General features: G+C 50.3%; 1 protein-coding gene across 1 annotated transcript in view; it reads right to left on the reverse strand.

The window, feature by feature from the left end:
* Window positions 1-15,518, reverse strand: part of ITPR1 (inositol 1,4,5-trisphosphate receptor type 1) — a 162,882-nt gene extending 147,364 nt beyond the window's left edge. The window contains exons 1-2 of the mRNA XM_066558246.1: window positions 15,406-15,518; window positions 854-961 (exon numbers count right to left, since the gene is read on the reverse strand). Coding sequence (XP_066414343.1) covers window positions 854-945 — 92 coding nt within the window. The 5' untranslated portion in view covers window positions 946-961; window positions 15,406-15,518. The remainder of the gene's footprint in view (window positions 1-853; window positions 962-15,405) is intronic.
* Window positions 15,519-18,965: the final 3,447 nt, after the last annotated feature.

Here is an 18,965-nt window from a genome sequence, read left to right on the forward strand (position 1 = left end):
TCCTCAGCAGGATCAAACATTCCCTGGCCCTCCTCAGAGCTGTGTTCCAACCCCATGGCTCTGCTCTGCCAGCTCGTGCTTTTCCCACGTGAAAAGCTATTTTTGTGGTTGATGGAGCAGCATTCCCCTCTCCTGCTGCAGAGCACCTGCCCCTGGCCTGGTGGAAGGCAGCACACAAAGGGGCTCTGTGGGAAGCACAGGGGGCAGGAGCTGGCACAACACAGCTCCCACTGCAGCTCCAGAGCTCTGGCAAAGCACAAGGGTCAAAACATCTTCTCCTTTGATAGGAGAAAAACAATTTCGTTCGTGGGAGAAACCTCAAATTAAACCTCAATTTTAAAGCCAAACTAGCTGTAGTGGCGAGTTACTGGTATTTAAACCACTTGGCTCGGGGATTTGATTTATTTTTTTGTTAGATATATATGTTTTTTACACTACTTCCATTGCCTGTGCTACATCCTGTGTGCAGTCAGCAGAGTGCACTGGGGTCTGCTCATCCCTGACTGGGGGAAGGGGCAGGGAGGGACAGGACGGGACACACGGATGGACACGGGACAGACAACAACATGAAAATCATTGGATTGCATTCATTGCCCTCTACCCCTCCACCTGACAAGGTTCTTCCTCCCCACCAAGGACATAAAACTGCACCACAGCCATGGATACACTCTCCAGCCTCCCAAAATTTACCTTGCCATATTCACTTTAGGCCATTTTTAAATTTACTGTCAAGTCTATCCATAAAGCTCCCTTGCTTTAGCCAGTATTCCCTGGGATCAGGCTCAGGAGAGCTAGCTGAGCTCTGCTAGTCCTTCTTAGAGGGTTTTTAATACAAGAGAACAGCTGTTCTTACCCCAAAGTGCTAATAAATCCATTTGTTGAGCCCTCTGCATAGAGAGAACAAATATCTCCAATATGAAGGAAGCTCGACATCTTGTCAGTCATCTCTGGCTTATTGCCCCTGGAAGAAAGAAGAAAGAATAAAGCACAACATGAATCAGGCAGAATTCCTTGGTGCAGCTACCAGAGGTTACAGCAACAGGAGCCTTTGCCTTTGATTGTTGGTTTGTTTGAAAAACCGAGCAAGTTCTCGCAGTGGAACTTCAGGTATCAAAGAAAACCCAGCAGGCCAGAGTGCCTGCTTGGAAAAATAAACCAGGAAAAACAAGCAGCTACTGGAACCTCATTGCACGTGGGACTGCTTCACAGGCAGGCATTCATCCCAGAGGATGCTGGATTTCAGTGCAGCTGCAGCAGCCCATTCCATCCCACCTGCCAGAGGGAGAAGGGGAGAGGGGACTGCTGCACTTTCTGCAGCAGAATATTTGTATCTAAATCATGTTTCTTTGCCAGAATTAAAGGCAGGTTTAAGCGTCCTTTAAATGTTCTCCTTTGTGCTGGAATGGTACTCCTGAGAAATTCCAAATATTGACCTGATTCACAGCAATGTTTTTTGACAAAATTTTGACATGACACCAGCAGGCTCCTGCTTGGACCTGCAGTCCCAAAACCGGAATCAGGTGAAGACCCACCCAGCATGCCTGACAACAGATTTTGCATGCAAAAACAAAGATTAAGATTTTTCCAAAGTCAAATGCTTTATCAGACAACCAAATCCCTGTGAAATCAGTAATTCTTCAATCCTGGGTTTAATATAGATGGCTTAAATGTAATACTGAGGAGACAGACACTGAGTGTTGCCAACTTCAACTGTATTAAGAACTTGATTTTCTCTAAAGCCCCAAGTCCAAATGACACAGGACCCACCTGTCATTTCAATAAATATAGAAAAAAAATTGAGTTTCAATCTGTCACAGCAACAAAGAGCCAACATGAGCCCAGATAACAAAACCAACAGAAGAGATTTTCAAAGACATCTTTCCCAAGCCCATTTAGTGGTTTCCTGGAGATCCTCCCAAGCGCTGCTTTTTGATCAGTGAGTTCAAAAGGCCCAAGCAGCTCCTGTGCTTGAGGTTTCCAACAGCAGAAGCACCAAGGCTGCTCCAAGCTGCTCCTCCTGGCAGGCTGAGAGCCCTGCCAGCCAGCAGTGCCCAGGGCCACGCTCCCACAGCTGAGGCTGTGAAAGAGCTCCAGACACCTCCTCCCTCTCTCCCCATCACACCCAAGGAGGTGCTCAATGCTCCAAGAGCAGAAGAAAGGAGCGGCACAAAATTCTGCTTATTCCAGAGCACAGCCCTGCCTGTCCAGGGATAAATATCCCCTTTCCCTGGGCATTATCTTGTTTACCAGAAGCACAAGGAGCAGGTTGTTAGGCAAGCTTGGAGCTCAACAAGGACAAGTTCATGGAGATCTAAAAGGTGATGTTTGCTGCTATGAAAGGGCAATAAAAACCTAAAGTTACACTTTTCTCCTGAAAAGCTCCAAGCAGCTCTCCCTCCTCACTCCCAAAAGATCTGTGCTGCTGGGAATAACAATAACAACTTTCATTATTATTATTAAATCAAAGCACACCATGGACATTCTATCCCTGCAAATCTGTGTCACTGGTACAATGAAAAACAAATCCAGGAAAACCAAGAGATAACAGGCCAGGCTGGTATGCAGGTAAAGGGGTCTCAGCTCCTCTGGAATCAAATCTGGGTGCACACACCACCAAACCCTTTGGCTCCAGGCTGCCTGCTAAATGCCAAGTCCTTCAGCCACTGCATGTTACACAGTCTGTTCCCATTCTTCCTTGATAAGTGGACAGGAAAACACTGCTACCTATTTTAAGATATATGCCAAGAAACATACAGAAATATGCAGAGTGACAGAATTAGCAACACTGGAAATACAACTTTCCCCATTTCCTGACTTGAATGTTAAACTACCAACTTCAGACTAAAAAACTTTTCACCCCCCAAAATTAGGCTCAGCCCTGAATTAATACAGCAAAAAGCAAAAGCTGTCTAAGGCAACAAAAACCACAGATACTCCCCAATTAACCCTTTCTACCTGGCATTAAGGTTCCCTCTCCAGGCTGTGGGGGGATGACTTTTTCCTCACAAGAGGCAGATGTTCACCACAGCTGTTCCCAAGGGAATGTGAAGGTCAAAGTTATTCACTTCCATTAGAGATTTTTTTTCTTGGCCAAAAAAATAGAAAAAAAGAATCTCAGACCACTGCCCAAAACCAGGCTCAGGGATGGACAAGCAACTTCCTGCATCACTTTGCAGGACACAGCCTCAATTTTCCCATTTTCTTCACTGAGAAAGACCCCACCATACCATGAAATTGTAACTCTGATTTATCAAGATAGTTCAAACCCCCCAAAAAAGCTCTTCTGCAATTTACTGACAATTCCACTAATAAAATGTTTATCAGCTTTACCCAGAACCATCACAGAGTTCTGGATATCAGAAAGGTGGTGTTAAGGCTGGCAGCAGTTCAGTGAATTGAACAGCTGGGTTCTTCACCAGATCATCCCTAGAATTCCTGCATGAGCTGGCAGAGCCGGGTTTGGGGTGCAGCCTGTGCTGCTCCCACCCAGGAGAGCTGTGCTGGAGTTCGGCTTCACCAAGGGCTCATCTGGCTACAATAGCCCTGTTTCCCAAGCTCAGGCAGGGATTAATCACCATGTAAGTCCTCACTGCCCCTTCTCCTGGATTGCTGAGTGCTGTTCCAACACCCATCGGTGTGATGCCATCCCCAACACACCAGGAGATGCTCCAGCACCTGGGGGAGCAGGAAGCCAATTCCCACAGTGGGGAGCCTCTTCTAAAACACTGATTTATCCTCAGGGCTCCCCACAGTCCAAATGAACACTGGCTACCTCCATTCTTTAACATTTGTCAGTCCCACTGACAGCTCTCCCTGCAAATGCTCAGCTTGGCCAGGGCTCAGGACCACGCTGGACTGGCAGATGGAGAAGGGACTCAGTGACCCCCCAGGCCTCCCCACACAGGAGGGAACAGAGTCATTGCTACACTGAAATTCAGCTCCAAAGCTTTTCACAGTATCCTCACAAGGGACTGACAAAACCACTCCAGTTACTGGCATCAGATGCTAAATGATCAGCCACCTCAAATGGAGGCTTTTCCTACCTCTGACATATGAAATGTGAAGCAAAAACTGGAAAGTTTTTAAGAGCAAAGTTCCCAGGTACCCAGTTTGAGAAGCTTTTTCTAAAAGATGCTGTGAACAACAGCTGGCCACACTAATCCTCCCCAAACCAGACCTCTGTGGGGGTCATCTTTGATTATTTTCTTCAGCAGGACAAGCCAGAAGCGGAGGCAGTAAAAATCTGTCAGCCTTGGCACATTTATCCAAGTTCACAGCACAGGGAGACCACAGGGACCGAGGAGAACAGGTTTGCTCCTGGACACGTCACTCAGAGCATCCATCCATGTGTGTCCCCCTGGCTGTGAGGGGACACTGCCCTCCCCAGGGCACTGACACAGACAGGACGGCCACCAGAACTGCCTGGGAGTGCAGGACAGGGGCATTTTCACAGCCTCCCAGCGCCTGGCTCTCGTGGGTACAGCACAGCCGTGCTGCTGCAAAGGCAATTGTGCTCCATGGACAAATACAACCATTACCCCACCATTTATTTATTTTAGATACGCCCGTGCCAAGAGCAACTGATTTATGCTAGATGAGGGGACGGCCCTAAGAGAACATTTGCAGTTATTCTGTGCATAATCTCAGTTTTAATGGCTCTTTCATAGCCCTGCAAGAAGGGATTCCTGAAGGAAATTCATCCTGTTCCAGCTGAAACACGGCAGTGTTACCCAGGGAGCACTGTCCTCCTCTTCCCCTTAAACACTGCAGGAAAACAAGATTCCCTCTAGGTAAACTCACTTTAAAAAAATCAAAGATGAAGCACTGATAAGCATGGCATTATCTAGCAAAAATGAAGTCAGGTTTCTCCAAGCAGCTTAACTCGGGTGGCAGCAACGTCAACAGCAGCAACCTAAGCTGTAAAAATAATGTTCTTTTCTCACTAAGCTGAAGGTTCACATTTTAAGAAACAGAAGGACTTGCCAGGATACAAAAGAAAGATGAACTAAAAGTGGACTGTACATTGAGAAGTTAACTATATCTGCCCACAGACATCAAAAAATTCCTGAGCTATGAACACATTCTACAGTATTTTTTTTAAGCCCTGAAAGATGAATCTTTATAATTCTGTTGGTGACTGCTTCCTCGTGTCTCTATCAAAGTCAGTGGCTCAGTATGTTTTATATACAGTTTAACTGCACAGGAAAACAAAAATCAATTTCTGTTGAAGACACTGACTAAAATAAATAAACAAACAAAAATCTGCTCCATTTCATGTGAATTTCAAGAAACTAGCCTACAAGTTTTTCTGCCAGCTCTGCTCTATGGGGCCGGATCTGAACACGCATTAGCTAATTTCAGGCAGGGAATTAAAGCCAGGAAAACCTGCTCTTCAGCCCAGGGGTTTCAGCACTTTCCCCCAGCTCTGGTGAGCACAAATCTGCAGCACACCACCACGAGTGTGATCTTCTGACCCAACAGAACGTGACACAGCTCCAGGGTTCAGTTCTGATTATTTCTTACTACAGATGATCTTGTGCGTATCTTCAACACAAGCTGCTTTTCCTACAGTGACAAGGACTGAACAGAAGCAGTTCTGAAAGGCAGAGGAAGGGTTTGTCCCCAAAGCCAAGGAGAAGCTCTGCAGACCCAGAATGGTTCCCAGTAGCTCCCAGTCCCTGTTGGATTTTAGGGCACAAGCAGAGCATATGCTCAGCCTAATGGCCTTGAATAAGCCAGGATAAGCTTAATATAGTCCCTGAAATTCAATCCTTTTTCTCATGAAAACACATTTCATACGGGCAGTTAAAGCAGGATTACCAGTGAAAACACCTCGACATCAAACTGACTGTTCAATATCAAACACCTCGTGAGACAGCTGCCTTCTGAAACACTCAGAGCGGGAAATGCAGCTGCTTTGTAAACATTTCACACTAATTTCTCCCATCACTCATCTCACTCCCGATGCTAAGGCAGAGAAAACAGGTTTCAAGAGCTGGGAGTTTGCTTTCCTTGAAGAGCCGAGTCAAGGCCCCTTTTGAAGTCCCTTCTCGCAGGGACTGTTTGTGACAACATCCCTGCCCTGCCATTCCTCATCTCCAGCATTTGTGAAAAGGCTTTTTCAAAGAATTCAAAGCTACTTCCCTGATTTCATGTCTCACACGTCTGCTTTGTGTGGGATTTTAATTCTTTACCCCGCGACTGCAAATCCTGTTTGTAAAATAAACGAGCCCAAATGTGTCCTATTGCAAACTGCCTGATTCCCAGCTACTGGGATACAAATTACTGTGTCCTTCTAAGACGCTTTAATGATGTTTGTTTAGAGCAAGAAAAAAGCTCCTTGCTGTGCCCTGCAGTCCCAGGATGCACCCAGGTCTCTCCTGGCAGATTTGCACTGTGGTTTAGTGCTCAATTCAATAAACACTGGCAATTTTATATGTACTGGTACCAAAACTGGAGCAGCACTTCATCCAAGTCTTTTTCACTATCTCGGTTGTTTAAGAATAGAATCTCCAACTGTACTTAAGTGTTTCAACTTCATTACTGCCGACAGGAAATTCCAGAGGGAAAGTTTAATTCTGTTTCAGTTTTTGACAGAAGCAAGACCAGAGTTTAAGGGCAGAGAGACAACAAAGAAGCAAACACAAAGAACTGCTTAATGGCATAAGCAGAATCAGCCAGAAATTAACAGATCTGAGAACCCCCAAGACCAGGTAAGTCTGTGTTTGAATCAAATGGAATTGGGTCATTAATATTGGTAAATCAGGCCAAGCAAGTTAACATTTTTCAATGCAACCAAACACTGTATTATCCTGACAATCCAGTGCTTAGATAATCTGGTAAATCCAATTTTTACAAGATTACTCAGCTGAAAATTTGGTCCTATAGACTAACCAAGATTTCATCTGTTTTTCTGGGTAACACCCACAGAGCATTCTGTATTTTCACAGGTACAGCTAACTTGAAAATCTGAACCCAAACCTGATGTTTCTCATCCAGTAAAAAAAGGAAGGTTTCCTCCCTGAGGATGCTAGGAAAGATTCCTAAGAATCCCATTAGAACAGCCAAGGAAGGGAGGAAGTGCTTTATTTAAAAGCTCACCCAGTGAATAATCACCGTGCTGGGGCTGAGGACAGAGCTCTGTCATCTGCAAAGCTTCTGACTTTGCAAATCTGAAAGGAGCTCTTTGCACTCGCCAGGGAAAGGCAAATGAAGGGATTTTGGGAGAGGATCCCGAACACCAGGATCCTCTCACACCTGCAGTGGGACCCAGCTCAGGGCCAGCGCTGGGAGGGCTCAGCACGGCTCGTTTTATGCACATGGAGCTCCATTTCAGAGACTGCACCTTAAAAAAACCCTATCAGTGCAGTACATTTATCTACCACAGGATCTTGTTTTCCCTTCAGCTGCAACCTTTCATGTCCAGGAGGCTGCTCTCTGCCACCCATGGGCGGCTGATGAACCGTTAGATTAAGGGGGAGAAATGCTCTTTCTCAGACCAACTCTTTTTCCTCCCGACACTTAAAATGCAGCAGATTTTTTTTCTCCAATTTCCAGGCTGAACAGGCAAGATGGAGGCTGGGGAAGAGGGGAAGGAGGGAGCAGCACAGCACTCTGACTTTCTCAAGGACATGCAGCAGGTCAGACTCAGGGCCCAGATCTGAATCCAGGTCTCCCAAATCCCCATCCACCAGCCCACACTCCCCTCTGCTCCCAGGGGAGAGATCACACTCGCTGCACATCTCATCAAGCACACACTTCCCCTTCCTCTAAAAATAAGTAGGAAGAGCAGTGTAAATTCACACAGCAAGATCAGGGCCGAGTTAATTACATTCTATTCATACTATTTGCCGCTCCACAGATAAATGGATTTATCATATCAGTGACAAAGTTATTCCAAAGTTACTATTTCATAGGTGCAACTGCAGTTTAAGAAAACAGATAAAGGAACTCATTTTGGTAACTTTAACCTCAATAAAACCTCAGTACAGGAAAGCAAATGTGCACAATGTTCTCTTCTCCTTAGAAAGGGCGTCTGCCTTTTTTTTTTTTTTAATCATTTGCCCAGTGCAACCAGACAAGCTAGTTAGAGAAAATTCAAGTCAAAAGCATGGAAGTTACACTCTGACAGCAATCCCTTAGACAGCAGCCACTGACTGAGGTAAGAAACATGACTGACAGGTCCTATTGACAGGCATCTGCAGGCAGCTGGAAAAAGAAACTCTATTAGAGACACACTGTCAGGAGAAAAATATCATTTCTTTGTTCCAAACTAAGTATGACCTGACAGCATCTTCTCAATCCCATTAAAAGGAAGGAGCGCTCTCTGAAGCTGATACCTCCTGAAGGCCATCCTGGCTGGCTCCAGCCCTGCTGGGAGGAGGCAGCCTGCACGTCAGCCCCTGGACGAGGCCCCGAGGAGCACACAATGTTTTCCAGCATATTTCTATCAGGAGAGAGCTGGAACAAGCCAAAAGGACCAGGACAACCAATGTCATGGGGAAAGAGAGCAAGCTTGGTTTATTGCACCAGCTGGAGCACGGCCAAGGAACAAAGATGGAAGAAGAGGGTACGGAACAGTCCCAATGTCACCTGCATGGCCAGGTATCTGCTGAGGGCTCACCACAGCAGGGGCTGGTTCCTGCCCTCCACATCAACCCTCTGCACTCCTCAGCAAACCCAACACTCCCTGAACTCAGCAGCTTCCTCACCTGTCCCCGAGCAGCCTCCATGCCCCGTGTCCCCAGTGCCTGGCCCCTTTCCCAGCATGTCCCCAGTGCCTGGCCCCTTTCCCAGCATGTCCCCCTGCCCTGGCCCCTTTCCCAGCATGTCCCCCAGCCCTGGCCCCTTCCCCAGCATGTCCCCCTGCCCTGGCCCCTTCCCAGCATGTCCCCAGTGCCTGGCCCCTTCCCCAGCACGTCCCCAGTGCCTGGCCCCTTCCCCAGCATGTCCCCCTGCCCTGGCCCCTTCCCAGCACGTCCCCAGTGCCTGGCCCCTTCCCCAGTGCCTGGCCCCTTCCCCAGCATGTCCCCAGTGCCTGGCCCCTTCCCCAGCATGTCCCCAGTGCCTGGCCCCTTCCCCAGCATGTCCCCAGTGCCTGGCCCCTTCCCCAGCACGTCCCCAGTGCCTGGCCCCTTCCCCAGCATGTCCCCCAGCCCTGGCCCCTTCCCCAGCATGTCCCCCAGCCCTGGCCCCTCTCTCTGCAGCTCCACACCTGGGCGGGGGCTCCCTCTCCTCCATGGCGGGTGCGCTGTCGGCCTCCAGGGCTGGGCTTGGCAGGGTGTCCCCCGGCACAGCTGGGTCCCCTCGGGCAGAGAAGCCGAGGCCTGTGTCCCTCTGGCCAGCCCCTGCTCCCGCAGGCTCCGAGGGCTGTGCTGTCCCCAAGGCAGGAGCCTCCTGTGCGCCGCTCTCTGCTCGTCCCTCCCGGACACCTCCGCTGGCTCCCGGCTCTCTGGATAAAACCTCAGCCCTGGGACAACCAGCCCAAGAGGAGGAGCCACTGCCAGCACATGATGAGCACGTGTGGAGAGCCACTGGTGGCCAGGGGACCTACTTTGAGCTCCAAAGCCCCGATGGGCCGGGCTGCGTTACAGATGAAGGCTCCAGTTCCCAGGCTGGCTTTTACCTGTTGGCCTCCCAACTGTAATTTTCCAGAAGGCAAAGGTTCAAAATGCTGAACCACTCACGAGCATCAGCATCTGAATCTACTGAACACTTAAGAGAGGAGCAGCCAAGGACTGCAGAGTTATTTTGATCAGAAGTTCTCAATTAACCCTTGGGATCAGGCACCATCGGCCAGCTGAGGTCGGTGTCTGCATCTGTGGCCATGTGTTTCTCCTTGGAGTGGGATGCAGATGGGACAGAGCTGGACTGCAAACAAAGCTTTCTTCTTCACAACTTCTTGGCAGATTTCTGAATTTCTGAAGAAGCAGACGGGATGGGCCAAGGCACAAAGAAACGTTTTTACAAATTTCATGCAAAACTGCTACTAAACAATTGCATAAAATAAAAAGTAAAGTGCAGCCTTCGGACAGCAGCCATTTTTTGGCCTATTATGATCAGAAATTTCTTTCATGTGCATGCTCAGAGATTATCACCCTCTGACCACAGAAGATCATGCACCAGATGAGGAGAGGATGAACTCCCCGTGTCCATTTTGACACTGAGTTCAACCGAGTCTCTTCCCTTAGAGCTCAGCACCACATTACTCCAAAATCAGAGGCATTACCCAACATCCTAACCCAGAAACATCTGGCATTTCCATTCCTCAGAGCTATTCCCCCTCCTTTGATCACCTCTGCAGCCAAATGATCACAGAGTCACAGACTGGTTTGGCTCGAAAAGGACCTGAAAGATCATCTCATTCCACTCCCTTCCACTAGACCAGGCTGCTCCAAACCCTGTCCAGCCCAGCCTTGGACACTTCTAGGGAAGATCATCAGTGAGATACGAACACTCAGCTTCCTGCAGCACTCTTCATGTTGGGGTTCTGGCACGTGAGGCTGCAGTTACATTGCCACAAGCCACAAATCCAAAATCAAGGAACACAGACTTGCATGCACATTTCCAACCCATTTTCTCTCCAGAGGGTTAACTTACTCAGATATCAACTGACGTTTTATTCTCCACAGAATCCTGCTAGGAAGTTCTGATCCAAGTTTTGACAAGCTTAACCAAAACCACAAGCATGAAAATGAAACTCCTCTGAGTTCAGAATCCACAGCTGAATGTTGCAGCTTTCCTTGCTTGAATTGCAATTCCTGTAGTTTCCATTTCATCTTTTTCAAGGAATACAATCCCAGAATGGTTTTGGGTTAGAAGGAATCTTGAAGATCATCTCATTGCATCCCCTGCCATGGGCAGGGACCCTTCCACTACCCTCATGTTGCTCCAAGCCCTGTCCAGCTTTTCTCAACAAATTTGGCCCCATAAACCACAAGTGCCCTGAAGACATAGAAATGTACCTTCCCAACAGGTACAGCACAGGCAAGAGACACACAAGGAGCCTCTGCATGCCTCTGCCAATCTAACAAGTACTTGCAGCACCCTGGAAAGAGGGATCTGCCTCCATCCCCAGCCACTGCCTGCTCATGCCAAGACAGAGAACAAGGCAATAATTGCTGTAGTCCTTTCGTAGTGTCCGTGGGGAGCAGAAATTAGACAGGAACATCGAGCCAGATCAAAGCCCGTGAAGTTTTGGCATCCTGCCTCCTGCAGCAGCCTCCAGGAGAGGCTGGGCTGTACAGGAATCACTTGGAACAGCCATGGACACAGCCAGCATCCCACCCTGCAGCACAGGACACTCCCTACTGCTCTCCCAGCCTGCAAAGCAGCACCTGTCCCCACCCAGCACAGGCCACTGGATGAAACTGGGCGGCTTTTGACACCCCAGATTTTCATTATCCCACACAAACAGCACAAAAAAAGGCTCCGGGCCACCCAAGCACCTTCAGTTTCTGTTGCTATCTTAGCAGAAAAAACTAATTGGGGACATACAGTAATGCAGATCTTTAGGAACCAGGATTTACACCACAGTCTCATTGTGACAGAGATGTTACATTTACATAACCTTCTAGCAGCACATGATTTTCTGCCTCTAAACCCTTTGGTCTCCATAAGCCGCTTTGCTGAGGTTGCCTTCCCTCACACTCACCCACAGGCGAGCCAGCAGCTCGTCTACCAGCTACTACAGAGCCACTACCCTCATCCCACCTCCCACGGGAGCCTCACAGTCCTCCTGGCTTTAAGACAATCCTACAACTACAACTATCTTGTATTTATAGGGTAATAATGTCTCAAAGACTCCCAGCACACTCTGCAAGTTGACACATCAGCTATTCCAAAGCAGTGTGCTGAGCACTGAGCAGCCAGCACAGCCACCAAACGGGGCCACAGGATCATGGAAGCTGGGAAAGATCTTCCATGTTGAACTTGTAGCACTGTGCCCACCCAGCCATGGCAGGAACAGCCACATCTGCTCAGTCCTTGAACACCTTCAGGGATGGGGACCCTACTGCTTCCCTGGGCAGCCCATTTCAGTGCTTGACTCCTCTTTCAAGTCACATTCTTTTTCCTAATATTTATCCTAAGCCTCCCCAGCCCAGCCTGAGCGGTTCCCTCTCCTCCTGTCCCTGTTCCCTGGAGCAGAGCCCGACCCCCCAGCTGTCCCCTCCTGTCAGGAGTTGTGCAGAGCCAGAATTTCCCCCTAGCTCCTTTTCTCAAGGCTGAGCCCCTTCCCAGCTGCTCCTGGGACCCTTCCCCAGCTCCATTCCCATCTCTGGGCACACTCCAGCCCCTCAATGCTTTTCTTGCACCGAGGGTCCCAGAGCTGCCCCAGCAGTGCCCAGTGCAGGGACAGGCCCTGCCCTGCTCCTGATGCCACCCCAGGGCTGGGGCAGCTCAGGTGGCACTGGTCTCTTGCCTGATGGGGCACAAACGAGCCCAGGTGGCCAAGAGCAGCTACACCTGCTCCAAGAGCTCCTCAGAACAAGCAGCACCTGCTCTTCTGACGGCTCCAATTCAAGGGCAGGTACCAGACAAGGGCTCAGGGTATCTGGGACCTGCTTTAATCCTGCCTGACAGCACTGAACAAGGAGTTCCACCTCAATGCTGTCCATTTCAGCAATTTACAAAAAAAAGAACAGCTCATCTGACAAGGAGCAGCCTAAAGGAGCTTCTGCCTCCAGAACAGCATCTGGACCACCCCAATTTGACCAGCCCCTGGGGCTATTCCCTTTTCTCTGGCACACACACACATTATGGAGGAGCTGGATCCCCAAAATTCACCCCAAACCTGCCACCCCTGCAGGTTTCTCATGCTTGCCACACTATCAGGGACATTCAGGGCTGTCTTTAGCAGAGGAGTTACTACAAAGTCAGAGTAAGAGCTCAGACCACACAACAGCAGCACATCGTGGTTTGCAGCTCTCCCTCACTTGTGAGCTGCCAGGACTTGAGATTATTTCTGCACTTTAACTCAATTTGTGCATTTTCTAGACTACAAACAGGTTTGTTGAGGGAACATGAGAGGGCTGATGGTGCTGTGGATAAGATCATGTTACAGAACCACTGAGGCTGGAAAAGACTCCCAGGATCATCGAGTCCAAGCTGTGCCCAAGCCTCCCCTTGTCCCCAGCCCAGAGCACTGAGTGCCACATCCGAGTGTTGCTTGGACATCTCCAGGGATGGGGATTCCACAACTTCCCTGGGCAGCCCTTTCAGTGAAGAATTCCCCCCAAAACCACACTTCTCATTTACAATCAGAGACCACAACTGTCCCTTGCACCCCCTCCACCCTGCTCATCAGTCCCAGGACAGCTCCATTCATCCAAACCTGCAGCTCCACCAACCACCATCAGAAACAAACCAGATGCTCTCCCCCTCCTGTGCTCTTCACTAAGGCCTCCTCCACCCTCCAACGATGGTGTTCAGGATTAGCACATCTCATAAAAACCATTTCCCCGAGCTAAGCTCCACCCCATGATTGCAAAGGCAAACCAAAGTTACTCCTGTTTGTTTACTTCCTAATTTATGAAACCTGGTAAGAGGAAATTATTTCCAAGGCTTGATCAACACTGCAAAACAAGCAGATGGGAGAAAAAACCCTCATCTAAGCAAACACTTTAATCTTGGGGAAATAAGGTATTTCAACAAGAAAAACCCCTGTTATTGACAAACAAGAGGCAGCTTAAAGGAAACATTAGAAATAATCAGCTCAGCATCAGCTTGTTTTGAAACACGCTGCAACTGTGGTTTTGTTTTCACAGTGATTCCTTCTTTTGGCTTAGGCACGCTGAGCACTACAGCTTCACACCAGCTCAGGCTGCTGAGTCCCACAGTGGTCAATTCCCACGTTTGTTTCACCACGTGTCCTGTTAACCCTGCATTTCTGGCCGGATGGATGCCACCAGCTTTCTGCACTCACTGAGCAGCCAGTGCTGGGCAGCCAAAGCTCTGCTCCAGCCCGCAGTGCTGTTATTGCTCCAGGCACTTACACCAGCACAGCCACCAGGTACTCAGACCATGCAATACTTGCTGTGTGAGGAAATGGGTGTAAATTAAGGCACAGAAAAGAAACCAACGAGAAATCCAGCGCCTGGCAGCCCATTAAGGTGGCCACAGAGGAAACACTGAGGGGAAGGAAGGGATATTGGCCTCACATGGCATCACAGCTGAGCCCTGCAAGGAAAACAGCTCCACCTCGGGCCTCTGGCCTGGGCTCAGAGTCAGCCAACCCTCCGGCTCAACCCGCCTCAAGTCCTGGGATACCAGGCTAATTCCCGAGCCCAGCAAAACAGCCTCAAAGCAAATAACTAAACACACGCTGAGAAATAAAACACACGCACAGGTACCAGTCCTCGCTAATAAATAAAACCAGCGGCTCCCACACACGCTACTCCCCGCACGACTCTCAGTCACTAAATCTTCATCAGGCAAAGATCTGGATTGTATTAGCCACGTTCTCCCTTCGTGATTTGTGAGCAGCGGGACCGCAGCCCGATCCATCTGCGGCTGAGCAGGCACAGAACCGCTGCACGGCAATAAATTCAACTCAAGCCTTTCACCTGTTGGAGTCTGTTCAGACAAACTCCGGGCGGCCAGAGCGAACCCACCTGGGGCCGGGAGGGGAAGGGCTGAGGCAGCCCCGGCTGGTCCCGCTGCATGGAGCACGTTCCCTGCGGGAAAAGCCCGCACACCAAGGGGCACAGGGAGCCCGTGCCCCCCGAGGAGCCCCCCAGGAACCCGCAGGGCTCGGGCGCTCGGCACGAAGCCCTGAAGCCGCTCGGGACTGTGGCACATCCCACGTACACGCATGGGGAATGCACATGTGCCCCCACCCCTTCCCCCGCCGAAGTCCAGTTATTGTAGTCCAGGAAACAGCCAAATATTTGGCCTGTCAGGCCAGTCAGCGGGACCCTCCGAAACATCCACCCACAGCTGCCCGCTTTTTGACCATTTAAGAGGAAGATCGCCCATAGCCAAGTCCCCATCGGCGCTCACAAGTGTTTACATAACGCCAAATATCGCTCGCAGCCGAGCCCCGAGCACGGGGGCAAAAACACGGGGAAAGTTGGAGCGGAGGCGCAGCTCCGCTGCCGGGCCCGCGGTGCTCCGGGGGCCGGGACCCCGCTCCGGCAGCGCTGCGGGACCGCCGGGACGGCGCAGGGGGCTCTGCCCGGTCCTGCGAGGGCTGCGGCGGCCGGGCATCCCCGCTGAGCACGGGAATGCATCCCTGCACAGCAGCAGGCTGCATTCCCGGCTATCCCCGCCTAGCAACGGGCTGCATCCCCGGGTGTCCCCACCCAGCACCAAGCTGCATCCCTCGGGCTGCGGGACGGGGCTACCCCGACGGCCACTCACCGCCTCCCTCCCTGCCCAGCCGTGCCCGCTCTCTCCCGGCCGTACCTGGCTGCGGAGGCGGCGGGGCGGGCTATGGACGGCTCGGCAGCTCCATACCGGCGGCGCTCCCGGTCCCGCTCCCCGAGGCTGCGCCCGCCGCCGCCTTAGCTGCGCGTCCACATGGTCACTGCGCTCCGCGCCCGCCGCCGTGCCTTAAATAACCGGCAGGGCACGCTGGGTAACCGAGTCCTGCCGCCGCCGCGCCGCCGCGGGGGCGCGGCCCACGGGACTACAGCTCCCAGCGTGCCCCGCGCCGCGCTCCGGGCGGGGGCAGCGGACAGCGGAGACCCTCGGGGTCCGTGCGGCCAGGGACGGGGACGGACCCCCGGGTCGGTGCGGTCGGTGATGGGGAGGGATCCCCCTGTTCGTGCGAACCCCACCGGTTGGGGACGGGGATGTATTTTGTTCCGGGGGTCCGCACAGAGCTCGGGAGCGAGCGGGGGGGGGGGGGGGAGCGTACGGGAGTACCGGGCACAGAGGTTGCGAGAGTAAACCCTGAGTAAACACTGACTAAAACAGGTGTCAGCGCTGTTTGGGGAGCGCCGAATAGCGGGAAGCGAGGGCTGAGGTGAGCACCTGCCTGCACAGGTGCCGTCACGTCTGCTGTGACTCAGGTGCGAGCCCTTGGCTGAGCAGAGTCCCGGCCGTTCTGCAGGAACGGCTCCAAACTCTGGAAATAGCGAGTGTCATTGGAGTTCCTCTTCACTAAAATTACTGCACGGGGGTATCACTAACGAGACATCAAAACTTCAGCCAGAATGACCAGCAGCGAATAAAAAATAGTAATATTTAATTTATTTTTGTATTATGTAATTATTTGTCCTTAAATATTAGCCAAGGTTTTTCCCCACAGTTACACCCTGATTTTCCTGCCCTCTGTGGCTGCCTGGCAGGGTGGGTACAATGTTTGTCTGCAGAACAACTGTATCGCTTTAACTGGGATTTAGGTGAAGGAAACAGTTCCCTCATTCATTCACTGTCACCCGCAGCCACGTGCTGCCGTGGCTAACAGGTAGGAATGGTGTTCTTGTTTGTTTCCCTCTGGGGAAACAAACGAGGTGTCCTCGCTTGTTTCCCTCTCTACAGCACCAGGAGAACGCTGGTGAATGGGAACAAGCCCAGATTAGCCAGCTTGAAATCAACATAACTTCCCCTGCACTGGCTCTCCATTAAAAATAGCTCCAGAGGAGTTGGAGCTGGGGCTCTGGAGCAAGGATATGCAGAAGCTGAAGCTGTGACTCAGGAACTGAAGCGAAGGTCAGAGAACAGAGTTTTATGGGTTTCCTACATGGCTGCAATACTACGAGCCATTACTCATCAGGAATTTGGCAGAGTAGTGGTGCCTAATATCATTAGATAATCCTAATGAATTCTTGTGTAATCAAATCTAATCTCTGGATGGGTTCAGCAGGCGGAGGCTGCGAGCGAGCAGCTGCAGCGGCTCCAGGGCAGTGACAGAAGGGCTGTCACCAGAGCCAGGGGCAGAGCTGTGCCTGCTGAGCACCTTGAGCAGCTCTGCAAACAGCGTGCCTTAAAATAGCTCCAGCACTGAGGCATAAATCCGAGCAGCAGCACTGGGGGGAAGCACAGGAACAGGCTCCCCAGGGAGGGAGTGGAGTCTGCCCCTCTGGAGACATTCCTCCCCCCGAATACCAAAGCCCTTATTTTTGCTTGTGGACTACCTTTGATTCTGGATCTTGGTCAGTTCTTCAAAGGCTGAGGAGCTCATAGCATCCCAGAATGGTCTGAGTTGCTCCCAGCCCCAACCAGCCTGGTCTTGGACACTTCCAGGGATGGGGCAGCCACAGCTGCTTTCTCTGGGCACGGTGCCCTGTGCCAGGGTCTCCCCACCTCACAGGGAGCGATTTCTTCCTAATATCCAACCTAAAGCTATTCTCTGTCAGCTGGAATCCATTCCCCCTTGTCCCCTGGTGGCCTCTCACCAATTTTTGGGTATTCAGCCAAAAATAGTGACCAAGCTCTGCGAAGAACTTGCTAGATTTGAAGGGGTGCTGGCAAAGACAAGATCATCATGGAAGCTTCCAATTCAGGAGAACGTTTCCCTTTGGGAGCTTGCTCTGGGCTGCTACTGCAGGCACTGTGAGTTCATGGGGCTCCTATAGTCTTACAGCACTGAAATGAGGTAAAATTGTAGGGCAGCGTGGGAGTAGGAAAGATCACCTTGGGAAGGACCAGAGTATTCCCTTACAGGAATTTTCCCTGATAACAGGACCTACAGGAGGCAGCCCTGAGATGGGAACAGTCCTGTCCAAATGAGGGCTGGGCTTGGAGCCCACACACCCCCAGAGGGTCGAGGGAACGAACTCAAGAATTCAGAGAGGAAATAGTGAAAAAACACTACTTGGTAGGTATCACTTCAGCCCTGGGAGCTGCACTGTGAATGTTTGGCCCAATTTCACATGTGGTTTCAGTCACAGGAAAACAACTTGTGAGGGATTTTTATTTTTTGCTATTGGAGTACTTTGTTCTTTTTCTCCTTTTCAAACCCTGTTCTGCTCCACTCCTACTTTATTTTTAGCAATTATGGAAATTCAGCAGTGATGAAAGATGTTAAAATGAAATTTGAAGTCTTTTATTTGCTTTTTTATTTCTATTGTCTTGTTTTATGTTGACAAATTTGCAACTAACCATTGGCTGTTTTGGAAACATTGCACCTCCAGCCTGCTGGGTGGCTTTGCACGGGTTTTGTCTCTGCTGTTTTGGTTTTGTGTCTTTTGTCAGTTGCAGGTCAACAGCCCTGGAAGAAAAATGAGAGCAGAAGATATTCCAGGACTGTGGGGATCAATCTGCTTCCTCTTGCTCGTGGCTGGTCTTCACAATGGAGAGGATGATCCCACAAGTTCCCTGTCCTTAGGGAGATCCATGCAGGCACTCAGGGATGAAAAGCTCTCCTAGAACAACTCAGCCTCTCATGAAGCGCTGGAAAATCTCTCATTCCCATCACGTTTTAATAGCAGCAAGATCAGAAGCGGGGGGGACTCGATGTGAGGAGAGAGAAAAACTAAAGCCTGCATGGCTGAGCACAAAAGGATCCACAACAGCAAAAGTTCTCCAAGTCCTCAAGATCTCAGAGTGGAAGTTGCTCAGAAGTAAACTGTAATTATTTCATCTGTTCTCTGGGGAGAGTAAGGAATATGAACCCTCCTGATGGAGTCACACAAATGATGCACACAAGAATTCCAGGGAAACGAGCCATGAGAACGAGTGGGCAGGATACACCAGAGAGCTGTCCCAGCTCGTTGGAAATCAGCTGATTTTCCTGAATTCCAGCACCCCATGGCCAGAATCCCAGGGATTTGTTAAGGGGAGGTTATCCTGGCAGACTCTGTTCAGTTGTAGAAGTCTGTAGAATTTGGATGCCTACCTTTTGCTTTCACTTCAGTGAATTGTGTTGGGAAATATTTAGCAGGAGAAAATAAGTTGGATTTAACTCTCATTTTCATGGCCATTCATTCCTTAACAAAGGGCAAAGATCACCGTGCCAATGCAAAAGGAATATTTCCATTTTCTGACCCCAAAGCAGCAAGGGTTGGTTGTATAATTAA

The sequence above is a fragment of the Molothrus aeneus genome, chromosome 12 (genome assembly GCF_037042795.1).
Source record: "Molothrus aeneus isolate 106 chromosome 12, BPBGC_Maene_1.0, whole genome shotgun sequence".
NCBI lineage: Eukaryota > Metazoa > Chordata > Aves > Passeriformes > Icteridae > Molothrus > Molothrus aeneus.